General features: G+C 37.1%; 3 protein-coding genes across 5 annotated transcripts; 2 read left to right on the forward strand and 1 right to left on the reverse strand.

The window, feature by feature from the left end:
- The first annotated feature begins 2,361 nt into the window (after nt 1–2,361).
- Nucleotides 2,362–3,526, forward strand: LOC140776192 (protein LURP-one-related 8-like). The gene is made up of 2 exons (XM_073119813.1): nt 2,362–2,691; nt 2,871–3,526. Exons 1-2 carry the CDS (start codon nt 2,440–2,442, stop codon nt 3,237–3,239), a joined length of 621 nt encoding a protein of 206 aa, XP_072975914.1. The 5' UTR covers nt 2,362–2,439; the 3' UTR covers nt 3,240–3,526.
- A 500-nt stretch (nt 3,527–4,026) lies between these two features.
- On the forward strand, nt 4,027–10,307 carry LOC140776191 (2,3-bisphosphoglycerate-independent phosphoglycerate mutase-like). The gene is made up of 9 exons (XM_073119812.1): nt 4,027–4,883; nt 4,990–5,117; nt 5,732–5,882; nt 5,967–6,170; nt 6,781–7,205; nt 7,501–7,693; nt 7,760–7,855; nt 9,427–9,582; nt 9,948–10,307. Exons 1-9 carry the CDS (start codon nt 4,722–4,724, stop codon nt 10,110–10,112), a joined length of 1,680 nt encoding a protein of 559 aa, XP_072975913.1. The 5' UTR covers nt 4,027–4,721; the 3' UTR covers nt 10,113–10,307.
- Nucleotides 10,308–11,497: 1,190 nt separating this feature from the next.
- Nucleotides 11,498–18,860, reverse strand: LOC140775869 (uncharacterized). 3 transcript variants are annotated; one of them, XM_073119342.1, is made up of 11 exons: nt 18,730–18,833; nt 17,371–17,570; nt 16,733–16,915; nt 16,543–16,654; nt 16,420–16,453; nt 15,793–15,827; nt 15,648–15,682; nt 15,420–15,572; nt 12,602–15,138; nt 11,973–12,056; nt 11,498–11,869 (listed from the first exon to the last, which is right to left on the reverse strand). In XM_073119342.1, the coding sequence occupies exons 2-11, from the start codon at nt 17,439–17,441 to the stop codon at nt 11,802–11,804; spliced, it is 3,312 nt and encodes a 1,103-aa protein (XP_072975443.1). In that variant the 5' UTR covers nt 17,442–17,570; nt 18,730–18,833; the 3' UTR covers nt 11,498–11,801. The 3 variants fall into 3 exon arrangements, with proteins under 3 accessions (XP_072975443.1, XP_072975444.1, XP_072975445.1); XM_073119343.1 differs by lacking the exon at nt 18,730–18,833 and adding an exon at nt 18,566–18,717; XM_073119344.1 differs by lacking the exon at nt 17,371–17,570 and having other exon boundaries at nt 18,730–18,860.
- Nucleotides 18,861–19,958: the final 1,098 nt, after the last annotated feature.

Genomic DNA, 19,958 nt, shown 5'->3' on the forward strand with positions numbered 1-19,958 from the left:
ATCTGCTATAAATCTTGAAAATCTTTAATTCAAATCTTATCAAAACATATATATTTACTCATGCACAAATATAAAGATACTTAGAATATTTTGTACATATTTATCAACACTAAAAACTTAACAGACTCTAGTCAAATAACCCATTTGTTACTCTTGGCATTTCATACTTGTGTTAGCCCTTCAAGATAGCAATCCTTGTGTAGATAATAAGTGCTAGGGAGGAAGTACACGGAAGAAATTAAAATTGTAAATGGAAGAGATAAACAAAAGTAAATTGCCAAAATGCTCATATTGTGCGAGTATTTTCAGATTCAAATCTTAGTGATGTCGATTTCATTGGGTTACCAATAAATTCTCACTTCTCTCGGGAGAAAGAAAAATAAATTAATTAAACCACCTTACCATGTCAAATATAAGGAAATTTGCTACCAAGAAATATGGAAATTAATATGTGAACTAGGAGACCTGCAGTCTTTTCTTAATCAAAGATGACTACAAGGTCTTGCTAGAAGCCACAACCGACCTTTTAGACCAACTACCAATCCTTACAAGGAGTGGCCACCCTTATCATGGTGGCAAACTCAATCCCATGGAACTTTAACTTGTTCCAAAGGTATATATCTTGGCTGCTTTCATATTATACTTTCCTAGATGCAACCTCATAATAGAGAATTGGTTTCAATTTGAATCCACGGTACCTAGAAAACAAACTATAGCACTATGTTACAACTGAAACATGCCTTTAATATATAATATTGTTTGTGAACTTGTACGCATTGAGTAGTATGAATGAGGAGCGGTTAACTTTACCGTAAATTTTATACTTTATCCTAGAATATATATATATATATATATATATACACTTTATTGCAGCTAAAAGATGATAACTCTTCAACTTCAAGCATAAGTTAATCGAGTTCATGCACCTAAAATGTCCATATTTGTTTATAACGAGTGACAGGGAAGGGCGGTGCACACAAGTTTAGCAAAATCTTTGACATTGCCTTTAGCTGCCGGACAATAAATCTCGTCCAGAAGAAATGCACCTAAAAAGAAAAAATATCTCTGCTTAAAGAGAGAACTTCGTAATCAATCATACTAATTGAGAGTGATTTTATCTGTGCCAATGTTAATCATAAGTTGATTCCATGGACAATCCAAAGTTGTTATTTTCAGCCATAGTAGATTAAAACTTAATAATAATAATATAAAAACTGGTTATTTAAAAGCACATACATAAAACATCTACGAACGCTTACTTGGCGAGATTTATAATATAAAAGGTGTTTTGAGAGGCGAAGAAGATCGATGTACTGACTAGATACGCACTCTCATAACTAAATGTTTTATTATAAATACGTAGATATCCGGTGATGTGGCAGCCGTGCTGTTCCTTGAAAAATGGTCAACATATATCAGCATATCTGAATTAAAAAAGTGTTGTAATCGCTGTCAAGCTCCTCCTCTTCCTCCTTATCTCTATAATTGCTGCCCAAAGTTGAAAATTATATCATTAAACTTAAGAATTAAATACTTATTTTCCGTACCGTGATTCCGTCGTGAACTCATTCAACAAGTAGCACCAATCTCGCAATTAATTTCAGACAAAATTGGGGTCTTTATTTACCCCATCTCCGTCGTCATACTAATTAAAAATATAATATCGGTTGTTCATAAATAATTTTGTAGTTATCGAGCTAAATGAGCGATCAACTCTGGGCCTCTAATTATGGTGACGAGATCCCAAACCGCCCAAGGACTCCAAGCCCACGAAATTTATTCTCCCCCCACCATCTTATATTATATTTAAACACCTCCAAGTCACTCTCATCCTGCCAAGTGGCGCTCTTAGAGCCACGCTTTCCTTCTTATCGGCACTAATCCTATCATTATTTCGAGCTTAGTGACTTAGTCTTGGATTAGAACCCCACCATCTTAACGTCACGCGGCCCCCATCGCACGTGCCTGAGAAATTCTTTAATTTCGACGAGGGTATTTTCGACCATAGAAGGTTTCGATTTATAAATAAAGGAAAGTTATATTCCGTACCCTATATTTTCATGAATTTATACTTCACAACGTACCTTTTTCGTACAAAGTTATCAAAAAATAAAATATTTTGTCAGAATTAGATGCAAATATTTGAAAAAAAAGATTTATATTATTCAAAAGATAGTTCGTTTTAGAGATATAGAGAAGACGAACTTTAAAAAGTAGGAATATTTTATGGATACATAGAGGGTGTTTTTAGAATGAAATCTAAAATATAGATCTCGAAACGTAAAATATTAGAAAGATAGGGTGGGAATCAGAAATTCGTACCGTGAAAAATAAAACTTTCGCTATAAATAAAGAGAGCCGAGGACTCGAGTGTCTCACCCTGCTCTTCCATCTCTCTGCCCCAAAGAAATTTGTAGCGACACCATCGGATTCCGGCGAATGACGAAGGTCCACCCGAACGTTGCCGCGCCGGAGACGGAAAAGAAGGAAATCTCCGTTGGCGGGGGTGGCGGCGCCGCCGTCGTGCTGACGGTGTGGAGGAAGTCACTCCTGTTCAACGGGAACGGGTTCGCCGTCTTCGACGCGAAGGGCAATCTCGTCTTCCGGGTCGATAACTACGCGTCGGAGAACAAGGGCGAGATCGTCCTCATGGATGCGACTGGGAATCCGCTCCTCACCATCCGACGAAAGGTATATACGATAAGTTTCGCTTTTTCGTGGAATTTTTAGGCAATTTCGTGCTATTATGCTGTCTTCTATTGGAAAATTTGCAATTGATGTGATTGGAATTCGAAATCCTGTAAAATTAGATCGATTTAGGACCAATTTTTGCCGATTTCTAAATGGTTTCTTTGGCCTCACGTGCACAGAGGCTGAGCCTAGCCGATCAGTGGCTAATCTACGACGGCGAGGAGACCACAAACCCAATATTCTCCATCAAGAAGAGTCTCAACTTCCTCCACTCCAAGTCTCTGGCGCACGTGACCCCGCCGGCGGCGGCAAGCAGCAGCTCCTACGAGGTGGAGGGCTCCTACTCGCGCCGCTCCTGCGCCGTCCTGGACGGGTCGCGGCGGCAGCTCGCCGCCGTGAAGAGGAAGGAGGCCATCGGCGGCGTCGCCTTCGGCGTCGACGTCTTCCGACTCGTCGTCGAGCCCGGCTTCGACGCCGCCGTCGCCATGGCAATCGTCATACTTCTTGAGCAAATGTTTGGTTCTAGGAGCTCACTCCTAAGAGGTTGAACTATGAATTGGATGTTGTGTATCTACTTGTTTGGCATCCTTCTCCAGTGAGGTGAGACGAAAATAGATGCGAGAAAGAAAAGATCCCAAAAAAAAAAAAAAAAAAAAACGAAAAATGTGTCCTTTTTTATGCTTCCTTTTGCTCTGGTGAAGAAATTGGAAGCATTTTTTTTTTCTTTTTGGTGGTTTCACCAAAAGGAAATTGGGAGTATTATGCCAGGAGAGCTTTGTATTGAACCTTGCATATAGTAATTGTAATATAACAATATCTAAGCCCTTCCGTGTTCTCTTTTCTCTTCTTTTCTTCTTCTTTCCAAAGAAGTGCTCTTGATCTTATTAGAACTACCTTTGACTCCAAAGTGAGGAGGCCTTGTTTGACTACGTTAGGAAAAACTCCAGTGGAATCCCAGCATGTAGGAATTGAAAGTGCAACTAAAGAATCCTATAGATTTTTTTTGTTTATGATGGGTTTAATTCGCCATATTTCGATAGTTTAGGAAATTTTGGAAGAAAAAAATAGAAAAGAAGAGAGATAGGAATAGGAGTAGTGCTGATTGGGGTTATAGTTATGGTGAGGACGAGGGATAAGAGACAGTGGGCCGAGGAGGAGGAGGAGGAGGAACAATAATAGAAGAGTAAGTGGGACAGTGAGAACAGAGTGGAGTAGGAAAAAGTAATGATAATATTTTCTTTGAATAGACAATTTTTTCCTATTCCTAAATTTTCCTGAAAATATGTATAATTCCCACACGTTGAAATTTGGACTATTCAAACGTTCCCGAAATATCTTTTTAAGACCTGTGCAGGAATTTCCAACATCTGTAGTACTTGGCAGGTTGTGATTGGCTGGAAACTTATACATAGATGTATAACACTATAACCAATCTAGCAGCCCTGTTGACAGGTCTACTCAATGAAACTGCACTGCAGGAATTGGATTAGAATTTTTTTTTTAATACAGATCATACCTACCATTGGATCTAAGATCCAACGGTTGGTATATATATATATATATTATTCAAGCCTGAGCGAGCCATTTCTGGCTCGGCTCGGCTCAGCTCGATAATAGCTTTTAAGCCTGAAATCCTAGCTCGATTAGAGCTCGAGCCCAGCTCTTATCAAGCCGACAACGGGAGCCTCACGAGCCGACGGTTATTTTTGACAGCCCTACAATAGGCACCGGACCTGTCCCATTACAAACTCACTCCACCATCTTCTGGAATTTGTATCCTTACGTGGACCAAAATAGACCCTCTTGCAAAAACAATAACTACCCAAACATACCTAAATTAACTTGGGATCCACAGGGGTAGTTATTGTTCTCCCTAGCAGTAGTTTAGCCGCCGCACCACGCGTCCTCTGAGCCATGACAAGTAGCGTTCCAGAAGTATCAGGAGGTTTCACTCCCTCAACTCTTAAAATGACGAGCTTTGCCTTCTCGATCCAGTTGTTCTTCGTTCTGCTCATATCCCGTTTGAAGAAATGCGCGGCTCGGAGTTCTCGTGGAAGCTATCGGATCACCCGATGCTCCCCAAGGGGAAGACGGTGGCTGTCGTGGTTTTGGATGGGTGGGGCGAAGCCAATCCCGATGACTTCAACTGCATTTACCGCGCCAATACACCGACGATGGATTCGCTCAAGGAGGTATACTTGGTTTCATGAATCAAATAACTATTTTGCTTTCTAATGTTTGTGATGATGCTATTAATTGATAGAAAAATGGTACAAATACATCTTATAAACTCTCCAGGGTGCTCCAGAGAAATGGAGATTAATAAAAGCTCATGGAACAGCAGTAGGACTTCCCACAGATGATGATATGGGCAATAGCGAAGTCGGCCATAATGCTCTCGGCGCAGGACGTATTTATGAGCAAGGGTAACAGATCGTTAATGAGCATACTGCAATTTGTACTACAATTTTATGTATTTCTATTGCTTCTTTTGCCGCATTATATAACTTAGTAAGTTAGTATGATATATAAGTTGACATTTTCATGCTTTAGGCTCAAGTTGTTACCTTTATTTTATTTGGTTTTGGCTAATAACTTTGTAGGGTAGATTATTGTAATGTTTAAACCCTTCTAAATTAGCTTTTATTTATCTTACTTGAACCAATTATAGGCGTGATATATTGTATTCTTCTTTATCCTACAGATACATGTGCACATGCCATTATGTAGATTGATGAACAATGACGGTGTGTGCCAGAAAGTGTACTTCCATAGTTCTTCCTGATTCTACCATTCTACCGTTGATGCATGCAACGCTATTTGTTAGATTTTTGTCAGTTTGGCTTGTTACCAGCTCATTTAATATAGTTGAGGTTTTTTTAGTAAAGACACTTATAATACTAGCTCCAGATAGCAAGAGTCATATTGACTTCATTTTCATTAGTCCTCATGTTTCTTAACCTATAAAATATTATACTAGATCTATCCACTCTGTGCTGCTTATGCTACAATAATGAGTAGAAAGTGTTCTCAAGAACAGAGCTAAGCTAGTGGATCAGGCTCTTGCTTCTGGAAAAATATATGAGGGAGAAGGATTTAAATACATCAAAGAAAGCTTTGGCCAAGGTACTTTGCATCTCATTGGGTTACTGAGTGATGGTGGTGTCCACTCACGACTTGATCAGCTACAGGTTTTAAACTAGTACTTCTCAGTTTTGTAACTGCGATATTTAGTTTGGTCACTCACTGTTATTAATATTATCTTGTCCTTGAAGCTGCTCCTGAAAGGAGCCAATGAACATGGCGCCAAAAGAATCCGTGTGCATATCCTTACTGATGGTCGTGATGTTTTGGATGGTACTAGTGTAAATTTTGTGGAGATACTTGAGAATGACCTTGCGAAACTATGGGAGAAAGGCACTGATGCAAGAATTGCATCTGGAGGGGGCCGGATGCATGTCATAATGGATCGTTATGAGGTGCTTGCCAAGTACCTTGAGTTGTGTGATTCATGTTTTAGCGTATTAGTTAACAATTTTTTTTTCATCTTCTCTCCTTATAGTTCCTTTAGCTGTGGTAGCGCATTGAATCATGCTAAATTGTATTAGTTACTTAAAATACTCAACATTTTTCATAGAACATCTAGCAGAGGATTCTCAATAAGGAGAAACTTGATTCCAGTTTTTATTTGCAATCTGCTCTATCAAACTATTAACAAATCTTAATCCTATCGATACGGCCTGACATTCTTGTTGATATTGAGAAATTATAGTACATCACAGTAACATGAACATAGAAAGACATGAAAATCTTATAGTTCAACTTACTTGTGCATCAATCAATTAAAAGAAAAGGATCATTCAATAGAATGTTAATGTTCGGCATGTATTCTTTTGAGTATCTTAAGCTGAGCTGATCTTTTGATCCATCATTATATGTCTTTAGGATTTTCTGCCATATGGTGCAATCATTGATTCATTTTGTCATGTAGTATCTCTCCCCTATTTACATTTATGTTTTTGACTACCCAATGGAGCAATTAGCTTTTCTTTTCTCTGTCATGATATCTTGCATATTGTGTTTTTGTAGAACGATTGGGAAGTTGTTAAGCGTGGTTGGGATGCTCAGGTTCTTGGTGAAGCGCCATACAAGTTTCGTAGTGCTCTTGAAGCTGTGAAGAAGTTGAGGGAAAATCCTGATGCCAATGATCAATACTTGCCTCCTTTTGTGATAGTTGATGACAGTGGAAAGGCAGTTGGACCTATAATGGATGGTGATGCTGTCATAACATTCAATTTCAGAGCTGATCGTATGGTGATGCTTGCTAAAGCACTGGAGTATGAGAAATTTGACAAGTTTGATCGTGTAAGATTTCCCAAGATTCGATATGCTGGAATGCTTCAGTATGATGGTGAGTTAAAGCTTCCGAGTCACTATCTTGTCTCCCCTCCTGAGATAGAGAGAACATCCGGTGAATACTTGGTGCACAATGGCATCCATACATTTGCTTGCAGGTAAAATACCATATAGAATTGAAATTTTTGCTATTTCTCATTTTTCCAGAAACTGGAATTCTTAGTTTCTCATTTCACAACTTATTATGGGGAGTACTTAGCTTTTCAAAAAAGTTATAGAGAGCATTACCTTTCAGGAACTATCCTTACTTTTAACATTCTTTCTTTGCCTTGCACCTTAATCTTTGAAACATCTGAAGCTAAGTAGGTTAATGAACTGAAAATACTGAACCATGAAGTGCTTCTATATTCAGTTTTGAAGCTTATTTTCTTCTTTTTTATCTTTTTCTAACAGTGAAACAGTAAAATTCGGTCATGTCACCTTTTTCTGGAATGGAAATCGGTCAGGTTACTTTGACCCGAGCATGGAACAATACGTTGAGATCCCAAGTGATATTGGAATTACATTCAATATTCGACCAAAAATGAAGGCCTTGGAAATTGGAGAAAAGGCAAGGGATGCAATCTTAAGTGGCAAGTTCAATCAGGTAATATATTTGCTATTAGAGGAATGTATTCTTGCTTCAATCTCTTGTTAACTAGCTAAATGTAAGGTCCGCGTCAACCTTCCAAATGGAGACATGGTGGGCCATACAGGTGACATTGATGCCACTGTTGTTGGTTGTGGGGTTGCTGATGAAGCTGTTAAGGTAATGCTTTGCAATTTTTTAATTGACTTCTATACCTATTGTATACAGTCGTAGGAACCTTGAATGAGTGATGGGTGACAGTACTTTCTAATTTTTGCTCCCTACGTTATAAGCTACTCCAATTTTGTTTTAGATCGTTCCTCCACTAATAGAAAATAAAAGAAGTGCATCAACCGAAGTGAGAGAAGCAAAGTGCAACAACAATGGCCATGTCAGTGGCACGTGCTGTGTTGGGCCACCATCAGCAAGCAACATGCTTTAGCAAGTGGCACACATTTATAATATTTTTAATAAAATTTTTAGAATATTTAAATATGTTTTTGGGTCTTCGGCATATCAATATTTATTTTTAGCTTAAATATATATATTAAAACCTTCATTATAATGTTTATCTTTAAATTATTTTTGTGAATAATATATTTTATTAAAGATAAAACAACAGTTAAATATAAATATTATTCAACATATAATATAATTAAAAAATTAATATTAATAATTGAATATCCCATAATATGATTGAATACTTTATAATATAATTGAACACATAATAACATTCAACAAACAACACTAATTAACAATAATTTAATAATTAAAAATCTAATATCTAGTTGAATATAGCATGATGAGGGGGATCAAAGACTTCATTGCCGATACAAGAATAACACGAAAATATTGTACTAAATACTGTCGATAATCTTCAAAATTTATCCATTAATAATATTACTTGTTGTAATGTCTCACATAATTTTTATATAAATAAATTTTTTTTAATTCTCGTAGGATATGAGATGAATATAGAATCCATAGGAACTAAAGTTAATTTGATGATGATTAATGCAAATAAAAAAAATAAAAAAAGGACTCCACATGTCATGCTGGATCGGCATGACTCGGTTCGTAGCCTTGCTAGACCCACACACCCACGCCGTACCACTACCGACATGCAAGTGCCGGTTGGCATGGGGCTTGCAGACCAACAAGGCCATCCTTAAAGTGCAAAAAGATTACAAAGGACTTGATTCCCTCCTCTATTGTTCATGTTCTCACTATTCACTGATTTAAACGCAGGTTCTTATAGTTGTCAACCCTTCCCTTATGTAGGCTGGATCCACCTAAGGAGAATTAATCACGATTATAGTTGGTAGATATTTTTTTTAGTAAATAATAATTTTGAGTACGATGTTTCATGTGAAGTATCATGTGAAGTATATCCTTATCATAGAACATGAGAAGGGTAACATACTCAGGAAAGCAGATGAAAAGTGAAGAAGCCTAGAGAAGAATCATCTTTGAAAAAGAAATGCACCAAATATTTTACCTTATTTGGAATTTGGTTTCAGAACTCCTATTGCTTCTCTCAAAAGAAGCCAATGTCTCATATCTTGCATCTAAAACTAACTGATGGTAGAATGTAACTATATACCATTGAGTTTCACACAATTATTTTAAGGGCAATATGTTACACTGAATAATGAAATTCTATATCAGTAACTAGATGTGTATGATGACTTTTGAGTTTTTTTGCTGCATGACATTGTTGAATTTCTAGTATTATAATCATTTTCTTTCAGATTATTCTTGATGCCATTAAGCAAGTGGGTGGAATTTTTGTTGTCACTGCTGACCATGGAAATGCTGAGGACATGGTGAAGAGAAACAAATCTGGCCAACCACTGTTAGGCACTGATGGCAATGTTCAAATTCTTACATCCCATACCCTTCATCCAGTAAGCATATTGAATTGTCCTCTCTTTACTATTGTTCTAATTATGATTTGTATAAATATTTCTAAAAAATTATGATATGTATGAACAAAGGCGGTCCAATTACCTGTGATTTCTTTTCTCCGCCATACCACTTAAGATGGTGGGTGTCAGGTTCTACTGTCACTTAGTATTGATGTATTTTTAGGATTACTTGAGGCTATTTCTGTTACTATGGGTCTTATATCCGGAAAATAAAATTAATTCCTCTTTTTTTCTTTTTTCTTTTTTTGACAGACTAGTGAAAGGTTAGTTTGAACAAATAAGCTCATTGTGTCTCAAAAATATCCTTTCATTTCCTCTTACGTTCTTCCAAATAAACTCTGCAGGTTCCAATTGCCATTGGGGGCCCTGGACTTCCAGCAGGGGTTAGATTTCGCAAGGATCTGCCGAATGCCGGCCTTGCAAACGTAGCAGCAACCTTGATGAATCTCCATGGTTTTGAGGCTCCTGCTGACTATGAAGCAACTCTAATTGAAGTAGATGACAATTGATGGAAGATCTACTGCAGTTTGCACATATTAGATCCAGCATCTACAATATTCCAGTTTCGTCCTAGTTGAGTTTGTTAAATATATGAAGTATACGATACTGTATATACACGGTTATCAAGTATTTTAGAGTAATAGTGATGCTATGTTGACGTTACGCTAAATCCTTTGATATTATAATGTAAGATGAGTTTTATATCTTTCTCTTTCTGGGAGTTCTAAAAGATGTTCATATACAATTCTGAACACCTTTTTTCGAATCAAACTTCACGTTCTAAATCGAAAGAAATACAGAAAACTAGGAGAGGTAGATGCGATTCTGTTTGTTCAGTTTGTAGTACGTACACAATTGGCTTGTTTAGCGGACTTTTGACCAAACTAGCCTCTTTTAAAACTTATTTTTCAAAAAAATAAAATAAAAACTCTGCCTCAAATTTAATACCAAAAGAAATTTATCGTACTGTCACTCTACATGAAACAATCGAACATATCAAAACGTTAATCATATTAGCGTTTTATATTAAAAAACGTAGGAGAGTTGGAGCATTTTTTTTTAAAGAAAAACTTAAAAAAATTAGGAGCTACAATTACAATTATTTTTTTTCACAATTCTGAGCGCAGTTGACTCCGAAGAATTATTATATTATTCTAATTTATAAAAATTTTTCATATCTTTTATGAATATAAACAACTAAAATTAATCATCAAACATGAAATTATGAACATTACAAACTTTTTATTTATATTTTACCTATATTCTCTCATTTGGCGTTTTACTTTAAAAAAATATTAATATAATTCATGTTTTACTTTTAGCTGGGTAAAATACTTAATAGTTTAACATTTTATTTAGAGCTACCGTAGATAGACATTTTTTTATATTAAATTTAGGGCGTATGTTTTTTGATAAATAAATTAAAAACAGGTATAGTTTGGTCAAAAACTCTGTTTAGCATGCCTCTTCAACGAAAGAGATATTGCCACATATACAAAGAGAGGAATTGCACATTCCAAACATATATTACCACAAGCTTACAAACACTACAAACATTATACTAAAATTATAAATATGCCACTAAAAGTGGTGACATGGCATCTTATCAACCTTTGGTTTCTTTCTTTCTTCATAATCACTAACAATATCATAGTCAATACACGAAATGATAACACGTCATTACTATGTAAAGTGGCATTATTCTTGCCACATATACTTGTCCAGTCAAGCTGATAAGAAATGATGTTTATTCTCGACTTCTTGCATAGAAATTCTAGTCACCAGCTGCAGCACACCGTAGTTATGCACATCCAAGAGCATGTTCCAATTCCAAACCACCAGTGTTATACTGAGGTAAAATTGGGTATATTTCATCTTTGAAAGAGTACAAATATTTGGGGATGGACTAAAATCTCACTATTAAATTAGTAGTATGCAGTTACACGCCAACAGATTCTTCTAGACATGTCAATCGACTCAATACCAACCTTATACAATCATGTCAAAGTTCTGCAATGAAAAGCTTTGACAACATTTACACGGGGGAGAAGAAAGTGAGCAGATCTCTTAATAAAAACAAAAGAGAAACCCAAATATAGCTTGATACTTTCATCTGGACATTACTGATATCCTCAAAGCAAACTGGCATCTACACCTGATGGTCAAGTTGGCTCCATGACCTGGAGCACTGCTCAGCTCTATCGAGGCTTTGAATCACTGGATTTGCTGCTCCGGAATGTTGAGAGAGAGAAGAATGATCGTGATGCTGTAATATAGTTTGAGAATGATACCCAGAGATTACATAAATTAGCAAATTAGTGGTATCATCAGCCTCGAAAAGCACATGATTGAATTTTGAAAAAACTTACTTTTTGTCGAGTTAGCTGTTACTGAAGCTTGCCCTTCGTGCAACTTATCAGATAGTGAACCGAGGCTGCTGCCACTTGATTGAGCTGACAGGAAATTTTCTAAGCATTAAAATCACATAAGCAAATATACATACACACACACTTTGTATATACACATGGATATATGGGGTACATTAGCTGAAAGATATCGAGTAACACTTGAAGCTAATTTGTGATATTACAAATGATGTTATTCTGGTCAAAAGAATTATTTCAAAATGGGGTAACTGGTTAGTCGAACATTTCCTTCTCAATTCAGTTCATCAGGAACTTAACTGCTAGTCCAGATAAGTCAAAGTAACTTAAATTAATTTTAGCCAATTACCAAAAGAAGATGTAGCCAAGAATATCGGACTTCATTATAGAAAAATATGAACTTGGTTCTTCACACTGATAAGGACTTCATTTCTGAAGGAAAGAAAGAATAAGGATGTGGTCTCATGTAAAATTGGGCAGTAAAATAAAATCAAGATCCTTCAATTTCCAAAAGAATGTGCCATCATATTCGAAGGCTTTCATGTCTTGTGTTTTGGAAAGAACTTCAATAGAATTTAAAATGCTAATTCATCGCCAAAATACATCCATCATACCTGACAAAATACTGTGCATCTTATGGTGGTCGACAGCCCTCTTGCTAGAATTCCCACTATCAAAACTTTGACCATAGCCTTTAGCTTGCAGGACAACTTTCCTCGATAACAAATCTAAACTCTTCTTATTAGCACCTCTAGACTCTTCTTGATCATCCTCCCCTTCAGAAAAAGTTGATGGACTGGCCCAGCCAGTCACATTGGCATCACCCTTGCTCTTCCTAGCAAACTTTAAAAGCCTCTTCAGTCCTTTGGGAGCGTCTTTCTGATAGACTAAAGCAGGAGGGTTCTCTGCATTTCCCCACTCAATTATTTCTGATTCGCTAGTATCAGCTTGCAGCATCTGTGATAATGAATGATGGATGCGTGGGCTTGATGATGATATTGGTGCAATCCCAGGGGAGACTGCATCAGTCATCAAGCCCCTTTCACATGTAGTAGGAATTTCCTGATGATCTACTTCCACCCAAGCAGTTGATGAGATGTCCATGTCCTCATCAGGTTGGATCTCAGCAGCAGGAGGAGGCTCAATTGACTTGTTGACGCTACTGTCTACTGGAGCTAAACTCTGCTCCAGATTTTCTGTTTTTTCAACACTACAGTCATTATCTAGCGAAATTTCTAAGTTTGTGTCAACATCATTTTCTGGTTGAGCAAGATCAACCTCCAGTACCTTACTGGTTGACTCGATTGTCACAACAGAAGACTCCTTGTCTTCAGCCAAGTTTTGGCTTTCACTGCCTTTTGGAGAGTCCACAGGTTGGGGAGCTTTGCTCTTAGATGAAACAGGACCAACACCAGGACCACTTCCATTACCTTTTCTCAGGAAAGGCTTGGATTCTAATGGTACAACACTACTCTTCTTCGTAACCTTGTTATAGAAGCTTGGCTTGGTTGTGGTCAAACCAGATTCATCTCCCAAGTCTGGTGAATTACCAGTTTTCAATCTTCTACTGGTCTTTGTCACAGGTTTCAGCTTCTTTTCTTCTTGACCTTTAGAGTCCTGCTTGCCACCCATTACAGTTCCTTTCTTGTTTTTCTGTTGCTGAAGAGGTCTTTCAGTTCTGGGGCTTGGTTGAGTTGGTGCAGTTTGCTTCTTTCGCTGGTTAGGTGGTGTATTAGTTGAAATTGTCCTAGGAATGGATTTAGTTAACTGAGATCCATTTGCTTTGGGAGATGGTCCCGATGAACCTGAACTACGACTAGCTGGCAGTGGTGATAATTTTGATGAAGCTTTTCTAGCTGGTGTCTTTGAAACATCTTTCTTGGGTAAAACGGGTGGGGATGAGTTCCTTCTTGGTCTTTGGGAATGAATTGGTGAAACATGTTTTTCTATGGTACCACTAGTTTTCGAGACCATCTGCGCTTTACTCTTCTCAAGGGTTTCATGTAAAACCTTGAATTTTGCTTCCTTTGCTGCTCGCTTTCCAACGTTTTCACACCGAAGCTTTTCATCTCTTTTCTCCTTATATTGACTATAAAAATCACCTTTCTGCTCACCAGATGGATCCACAAGCCCATTCGTAATAGCATTTGTACCTTTGTACTTAACAGGTTTACTCCCCATCATTTTCATTAGCATTTGGTTAAGCTCAGCTTCTTTCTGCCGATTCCACTCAGCTGAAAGTGTTAGTCCATCACCATTTTCCTCAGGCTTTGGCTTTATCAGATCTGTTGAAACACTCATTGGAGGTGATAACATCCTGCCTGGCTCTGACGGTGTAGCTACATGAGCATCAACATGTGGTATTGCAACCTCAGGTAGGACCAAATTACTTGGTTGAGGATCAGAATCAACCATCACCTCCACTATTTTTTTCTCCTCCTCAGGAACAAGATTGATGGAGGTGTTTAAAGATGCAGTATCTGCTGTGTTTTCCTGTGACCTATGTGTAAGGGAATCACCCATGCCTGAACTCCACCTTCTTAGTACAGTCTTGTTAATATTAGTTGCAGCTTCACCTGAAGCTCTTCTTTTCTGAGCATCCAAATTCTGATCCTTCTGTTTGCTCTCAAAAAGATTGATTGCATCTTGAACACTCATCCTTCTAACTGTGCTCTCAGGCTTCCTTGATGGCTGCTCGGATTCTTCATTACAGCTATTGGTTTCATCAGCATCCCTATTAAGAGACATTCTTTCTCTAGCAGGATAATAATTGAGGCTCTTAATCGTAATTGCTGTTGACCTACGGGATCCCGATCTCCCTATTTGGACTCGTCGCATCGGAGAAGCAGATCTTCTGGGTGATGCAGATCTTATCATAGGCCGGCTCCTTTCAACAACGGCTTGATCTTCATCACTCAACTCAGAAGACTCCTCGCTTTCACTAGAGCTATGGCGCTCAACTTGGGCAAGTTTTGCTGGAGAGACACTGTTGCTTGTTGAATATAGGATATCAGTCTGAGGCTTAGGTTGACATATCTCTGTTGCATTCTCACATTTCTCATTTGAATCATTGGAAACCACAGATGGTTGATACGAGGGTTCTGAGGATTGGTGATCGGAGATAATTGCTAAATACTTCAGCAATGAATTCCTGAATGCCAGAAACAGGAAGAGTTAACTTGATAACAGAAAGTGGGAGAAAGAAAAAGATGGAGATAAATAAAGGTCACAAACAGTTAAAATAATGCAAAAATTCCAGAAGGAACCAGAAGTGGAAAGCAGAGAAAAGGAAAGGAGAGAGAAATGGTAATGTCACTTGTGGTGATATAATAAGCATAGTAATTAATCCAGCTTCTTTAAAAAGCTATGTTCAATTTCCAATACTTTCTAAATTATAGTAGAGGTGAATGTGTCGTCAATTTGATGATGTACCTCAAGTCTAGCGCTCCAAAATGCTCAGCAAATGCACTTAGATCAGAGATCTCTTCCTTGGATAAGTTGGATCCTGCAGCACGATTCAATGAAACTACGGTCTCTTCCTTGAGTGTCATGAGTCTTAGGTCCAATGCTCGAAGCAATTCATTTCTGCTAGTTACCATCTTACAGTGATTAGATAATAGGACATAAAATAGGAAGTACAAAATAGAAAGGAGCAATTACTTTGTAGGGTCTGATGAAACTGTATCAACATTCACCTGAAAATAGTTTTCATCATATGAGCATTTATATATGGTAAATAAAATACATGTTGAATAACAGTACAAGGAATGACACAAGAAGAAGAGATTAGAGAAATAGTAATTACTTGATGGGCCAGCCTCACATCTTGCAAGAAGCCTCCTGTAAAGATTGAGCATAACTAGCATATTGAGTATGAGCACTACAATCTTTACCACAAGAAAGAAGGAACACACAAGAAAGCAGCAATACAATTCTCATCACTTTTTGCTCCTTATTTCAGAAACAACTTCCTTAACCTTTTATACAATGTATATATGTTAAAGCTATAAAATTCTTATACCTTAACCTCATGAGTATCTCATGCCATTTAACAATCAACAAGTTATTGTTCAAAGAATGAAATGCATGCGAGAGTGACAGATAGAGAATCATCATTGATTAGAATTGCATAGCATCATGCATCAAACCTGCAGCACGGTTATCAGGCAACTTCAGACAATTGAAATGTACCAATTATTCATTTATGAGAAGTATGGAGAAAAAACGTGGAAAGGAACTTGGGTCAGTAACTGAAGAGAAAAGTATGAAGATAGATTTTCAGTTATCAGGGGGTTAAAAAACTAGAGGTGATGCATCCAGTTCTAATTTATGCATGTTTTTTTACATAACAAACAGATTATGTAGCTTTTTAAAAGAAAACACATCCAGTTCAGGACATTTAGTTTATTTCAAAGGGATTCCTCAGCACTACCTGTCAAGCCACTTCCCAAATGAGTTGGACGATCCTATAAATGAGAAAATGTGTTGCATTAATGAGCTTTAGTGAACAACATTTGAACAAAAGAAGAGCCAGCTTTTGGAGAAATTATGCTACCTTAAGATAGAGAGCAAGATGGAACTTTCTAGTTTCCTCCAACTGAGAAATCTCACTTAGCATTGCATTGGAAGACTTTAACACCTCAGGTGAGTCCACAAAATGAAGGAATCTGAAAGAAAAGTTAACATAAGTCATATTTCAAACAGCAACCTATATGCAAAAAGAAATTTCCTTCTAGCATACCAACCTTGCTAGGGTGGACTTGGTGAACCAAGAAACTTTGAGCTTTTCTCCTAGCTGTAGCTTAAAGGTGCCATTTGACAAATTAGATTGAACACCTTTTGCTTCTGGTAAATGCAGTGCTAGCTGGTCAAGAGATCCATATGCTAGTTTTTCAGTTCTGCCTTTGCTACAAACAATTGCCTCATACCTGTGTACAATTTTTTTGAGAAACTCTATTAAAGAAAAGGACTGGAGTTATGCATAGATATTAAAGGCAAATAGAGAAAGTCAATCTAACTGTTTAGATGTACATATTTATTGAATCCAACTTTGGATGTAAAAATAATGCTTATATTCATCAAACTATAGACTAACAAAGCCAGAATATTTCACTTCTTGTTCATGCATGCATAATACTGTTCCAATATTGACCGATTAAACATATTGATATATGCAGAATCCAACTATGATACTACATATAATCTTTGTTTTCATAGTTGCTAATCAGTTAACTAAGGCAACAGAATAGTTAACATTTGCCCACATATGCACATAAGTCTTCTCACGATGACTGGCCAAGTGTAATCAAGCAAAGGACAAAAGTGAAAATTAATAAATATGGTGTGGCAATGATCCAAGAGAATCTAGCATCTTATGATTCACCTGTTTTGAGTTGATGATATCTGGAAGACAGCATAATCAAGATCTGCATTTACATGTATCTTCCCCTCCATCTTACTATTCACCAGAGAACGTCAACTCTCAGGACACTGACACTTCATGGACTAGTTTAAATTTTCAACCAAAAAAAAAAAAAAAAAAACATGCTGGAAGGCGTCCAGCAACACTTTCAACTAAAAGACCTGTACAACAAGAAAACCAACATAAGCTGCATTAAAATATGCCCTGACTTGCCTTTCAACAATCAAATGTCGGATGCCAAGTTAAGAATGGATATATCTTACAGAAACAAGAAACTCTAGAGCATAGAACTCTTGACCACAAGCAAAAACGAAAACTAGTTCTGTAAGTCAAGATTTGTTTATTACTTGATGGAACATAATAAAAAAGAGAGAAAATGTAGTATCCAATTAAACTTCCAGAAAATGTAACAACTATAAAAGCTTCTAATAAGTGGTACAATTAACAATTACATCCCAGCTCCTCTTCAAGTTGCAATCAAGAAATGTTCAGCAAAGCCAATCATGAAGCAATGTAATTGACTTTGGCATTCCGTAATAATTAAAAGTACAGATTTATTACATAGCTTCGAGGAGATAGACTACTTTGCCTGCATGCAATGACTAACCAACTAGAAATTGCGAAGGTCTGATAGAAAGGGAAAAAAAAAGGTAAATCCTTGAGATCACCCAGAGAGAGAAGATACAACCTTTTAGTATTAAAAGGACACCCATTCTTTCTGGATCACACCAATCAAATGGTAACATTTTCACGCCGTAAAATTTAACTAGAGATCCAGAAAAGCAAGAGAAGATACTACATTTACCATAAAACAGTAAACCTCATTCCAGTACATACTAGTACGGAACATTGCAAAAAGACTTTCATAATACACGTTCAAAAACCTTCAGATCTTACCTTGAATCTCAAATCCAACTAGCACGCAAGACAAAAGGACTAGCAATAACTACATATCTAAAACACCGATTAAACCCTAAAAACGCATAAAAACACCATGCATTTGCGCAAAACTTATCTTTCTCAATCCATCAGCTCCCGTTCAGATGTTTAAACAAGACAACCCTCAAATCTCACATCTTACCCCCAAAATGGACCTTAAACCCGCACTACCTCATCAAAAAACTACACCGAACGAAACAAAAAACCCGAGATCTACCTCATATTGACCAATTCGTCCATCAAATGCAACGGAGACCAGATCCTAGACCAAATGGGAGCTCGCCACCGTCAAAAAGAACTTCCTCACTCGATCTCTTAGAGATGAAGAAACACAAAGAATGTATCACCAAACCCAAGAAAAATAGCATGTGGAAAGATTACCAGATCCCGTTCAGAAAACCCTAACTGCTCGCATCCGCTTCCCCTCAGATCGAATCGTGTGGTGGGGTGGGGGGGGAAAGATTTCTGGAGGAAGGGAAGAAAAGTGAGCAAAGGAAGAAAGGGAGTACGAGCCGCGAGTATAAGTAGCGAAGCCAGAATGACTCATTTGCCACTCTATTCTACATTATTTACGTACACACCACGGGGCTTTTGAATCCATAAGCCCACTTTTTCTTTTCGTTGGACGGAATTGCCCCTGAGGAGTTCGATACTTGACCCAGCGACACCTCGCCGTCTCGCGAGAGCAACCGCTCGGAGCGGGGGGAGAACGTGGAACGAGGCGGTTCGAGAAAGCGACGGAAGGAGCTCGTCTCGGGATACGAGAAATTGGCGTCGCAAGAGGAGCCACGAGAAGATACAAAACGGGAGCATCCGGAAGTATAATTTTATTTTAGACCCCCTAATTTAAACTTTTTAAAATAACCATATACACCCATTAAATTTTAAATATATATATATATATATTCATATATACCTCCTTGAACCAAATAATTAAGGAGAATTATCCTTTTTAAAAATATATATATATATATATAATTGGGACATTTATAAGGGATTTTAGTAAATATGAAGTCAAAATCTTTTGACTAGACTGAGGCCCATGTATGACCAACATCAACCTGGTCTAATTTGGTTGCATTTGTATATGTTGACAGACTGAGGAGGAAAGAGGTGGGGGCCAAAATGACTGCATATGTTTTAGAATGTCTTCTGAGTAATGGTAAAAGTGTGAGTTAATTAGATTCTGTTTGCAGTTTTAACCTCTTGATGAGTGGGGTATATTATATAATTGGCCCAAAGTGATCATCACACCCTAATACAAAGAGAATAGAAAATAATGGACTAATTAAGATTAAAATTTATAAAGGAATATACTGTGACACAATATATTTTTTAAATTCTAAGAGTTAATGATGAGGTGCTTCAAGGAATATAATCGTACTACCTGAAGTAAAGAAAAGGCCTCATTTTGCTCCTCATTCTTTTACCCCCAGGTACATTTAATTTCAGGATATTTTATAAATTATATTACTATTTTTATTTATTTTGTAATTTATATTATTTTATAATATGATCCCTTATTTTTTTTATAATTTTTATTTTAACGCTGATTACTAAAATATTTTCTTCTTTTTATTCTTCCTCCGAAAAATCATTGGTAATATAAG

This window comes from Typha angustifolia, chromosome 14 (assembly GCF_048772165.1).
Source record: "Typha angustifolia cultivar Huaian chromosome 14, ASM4877216v1, whole genome shotgun sequence".
NCBI classification, from domain to species: domain Eukaryota; kingdom Viridiplantae; phylum Streptophyta; class Magnoliopsida; order Poales; family Typhaceae; genus Typha; species Typha angustifolia.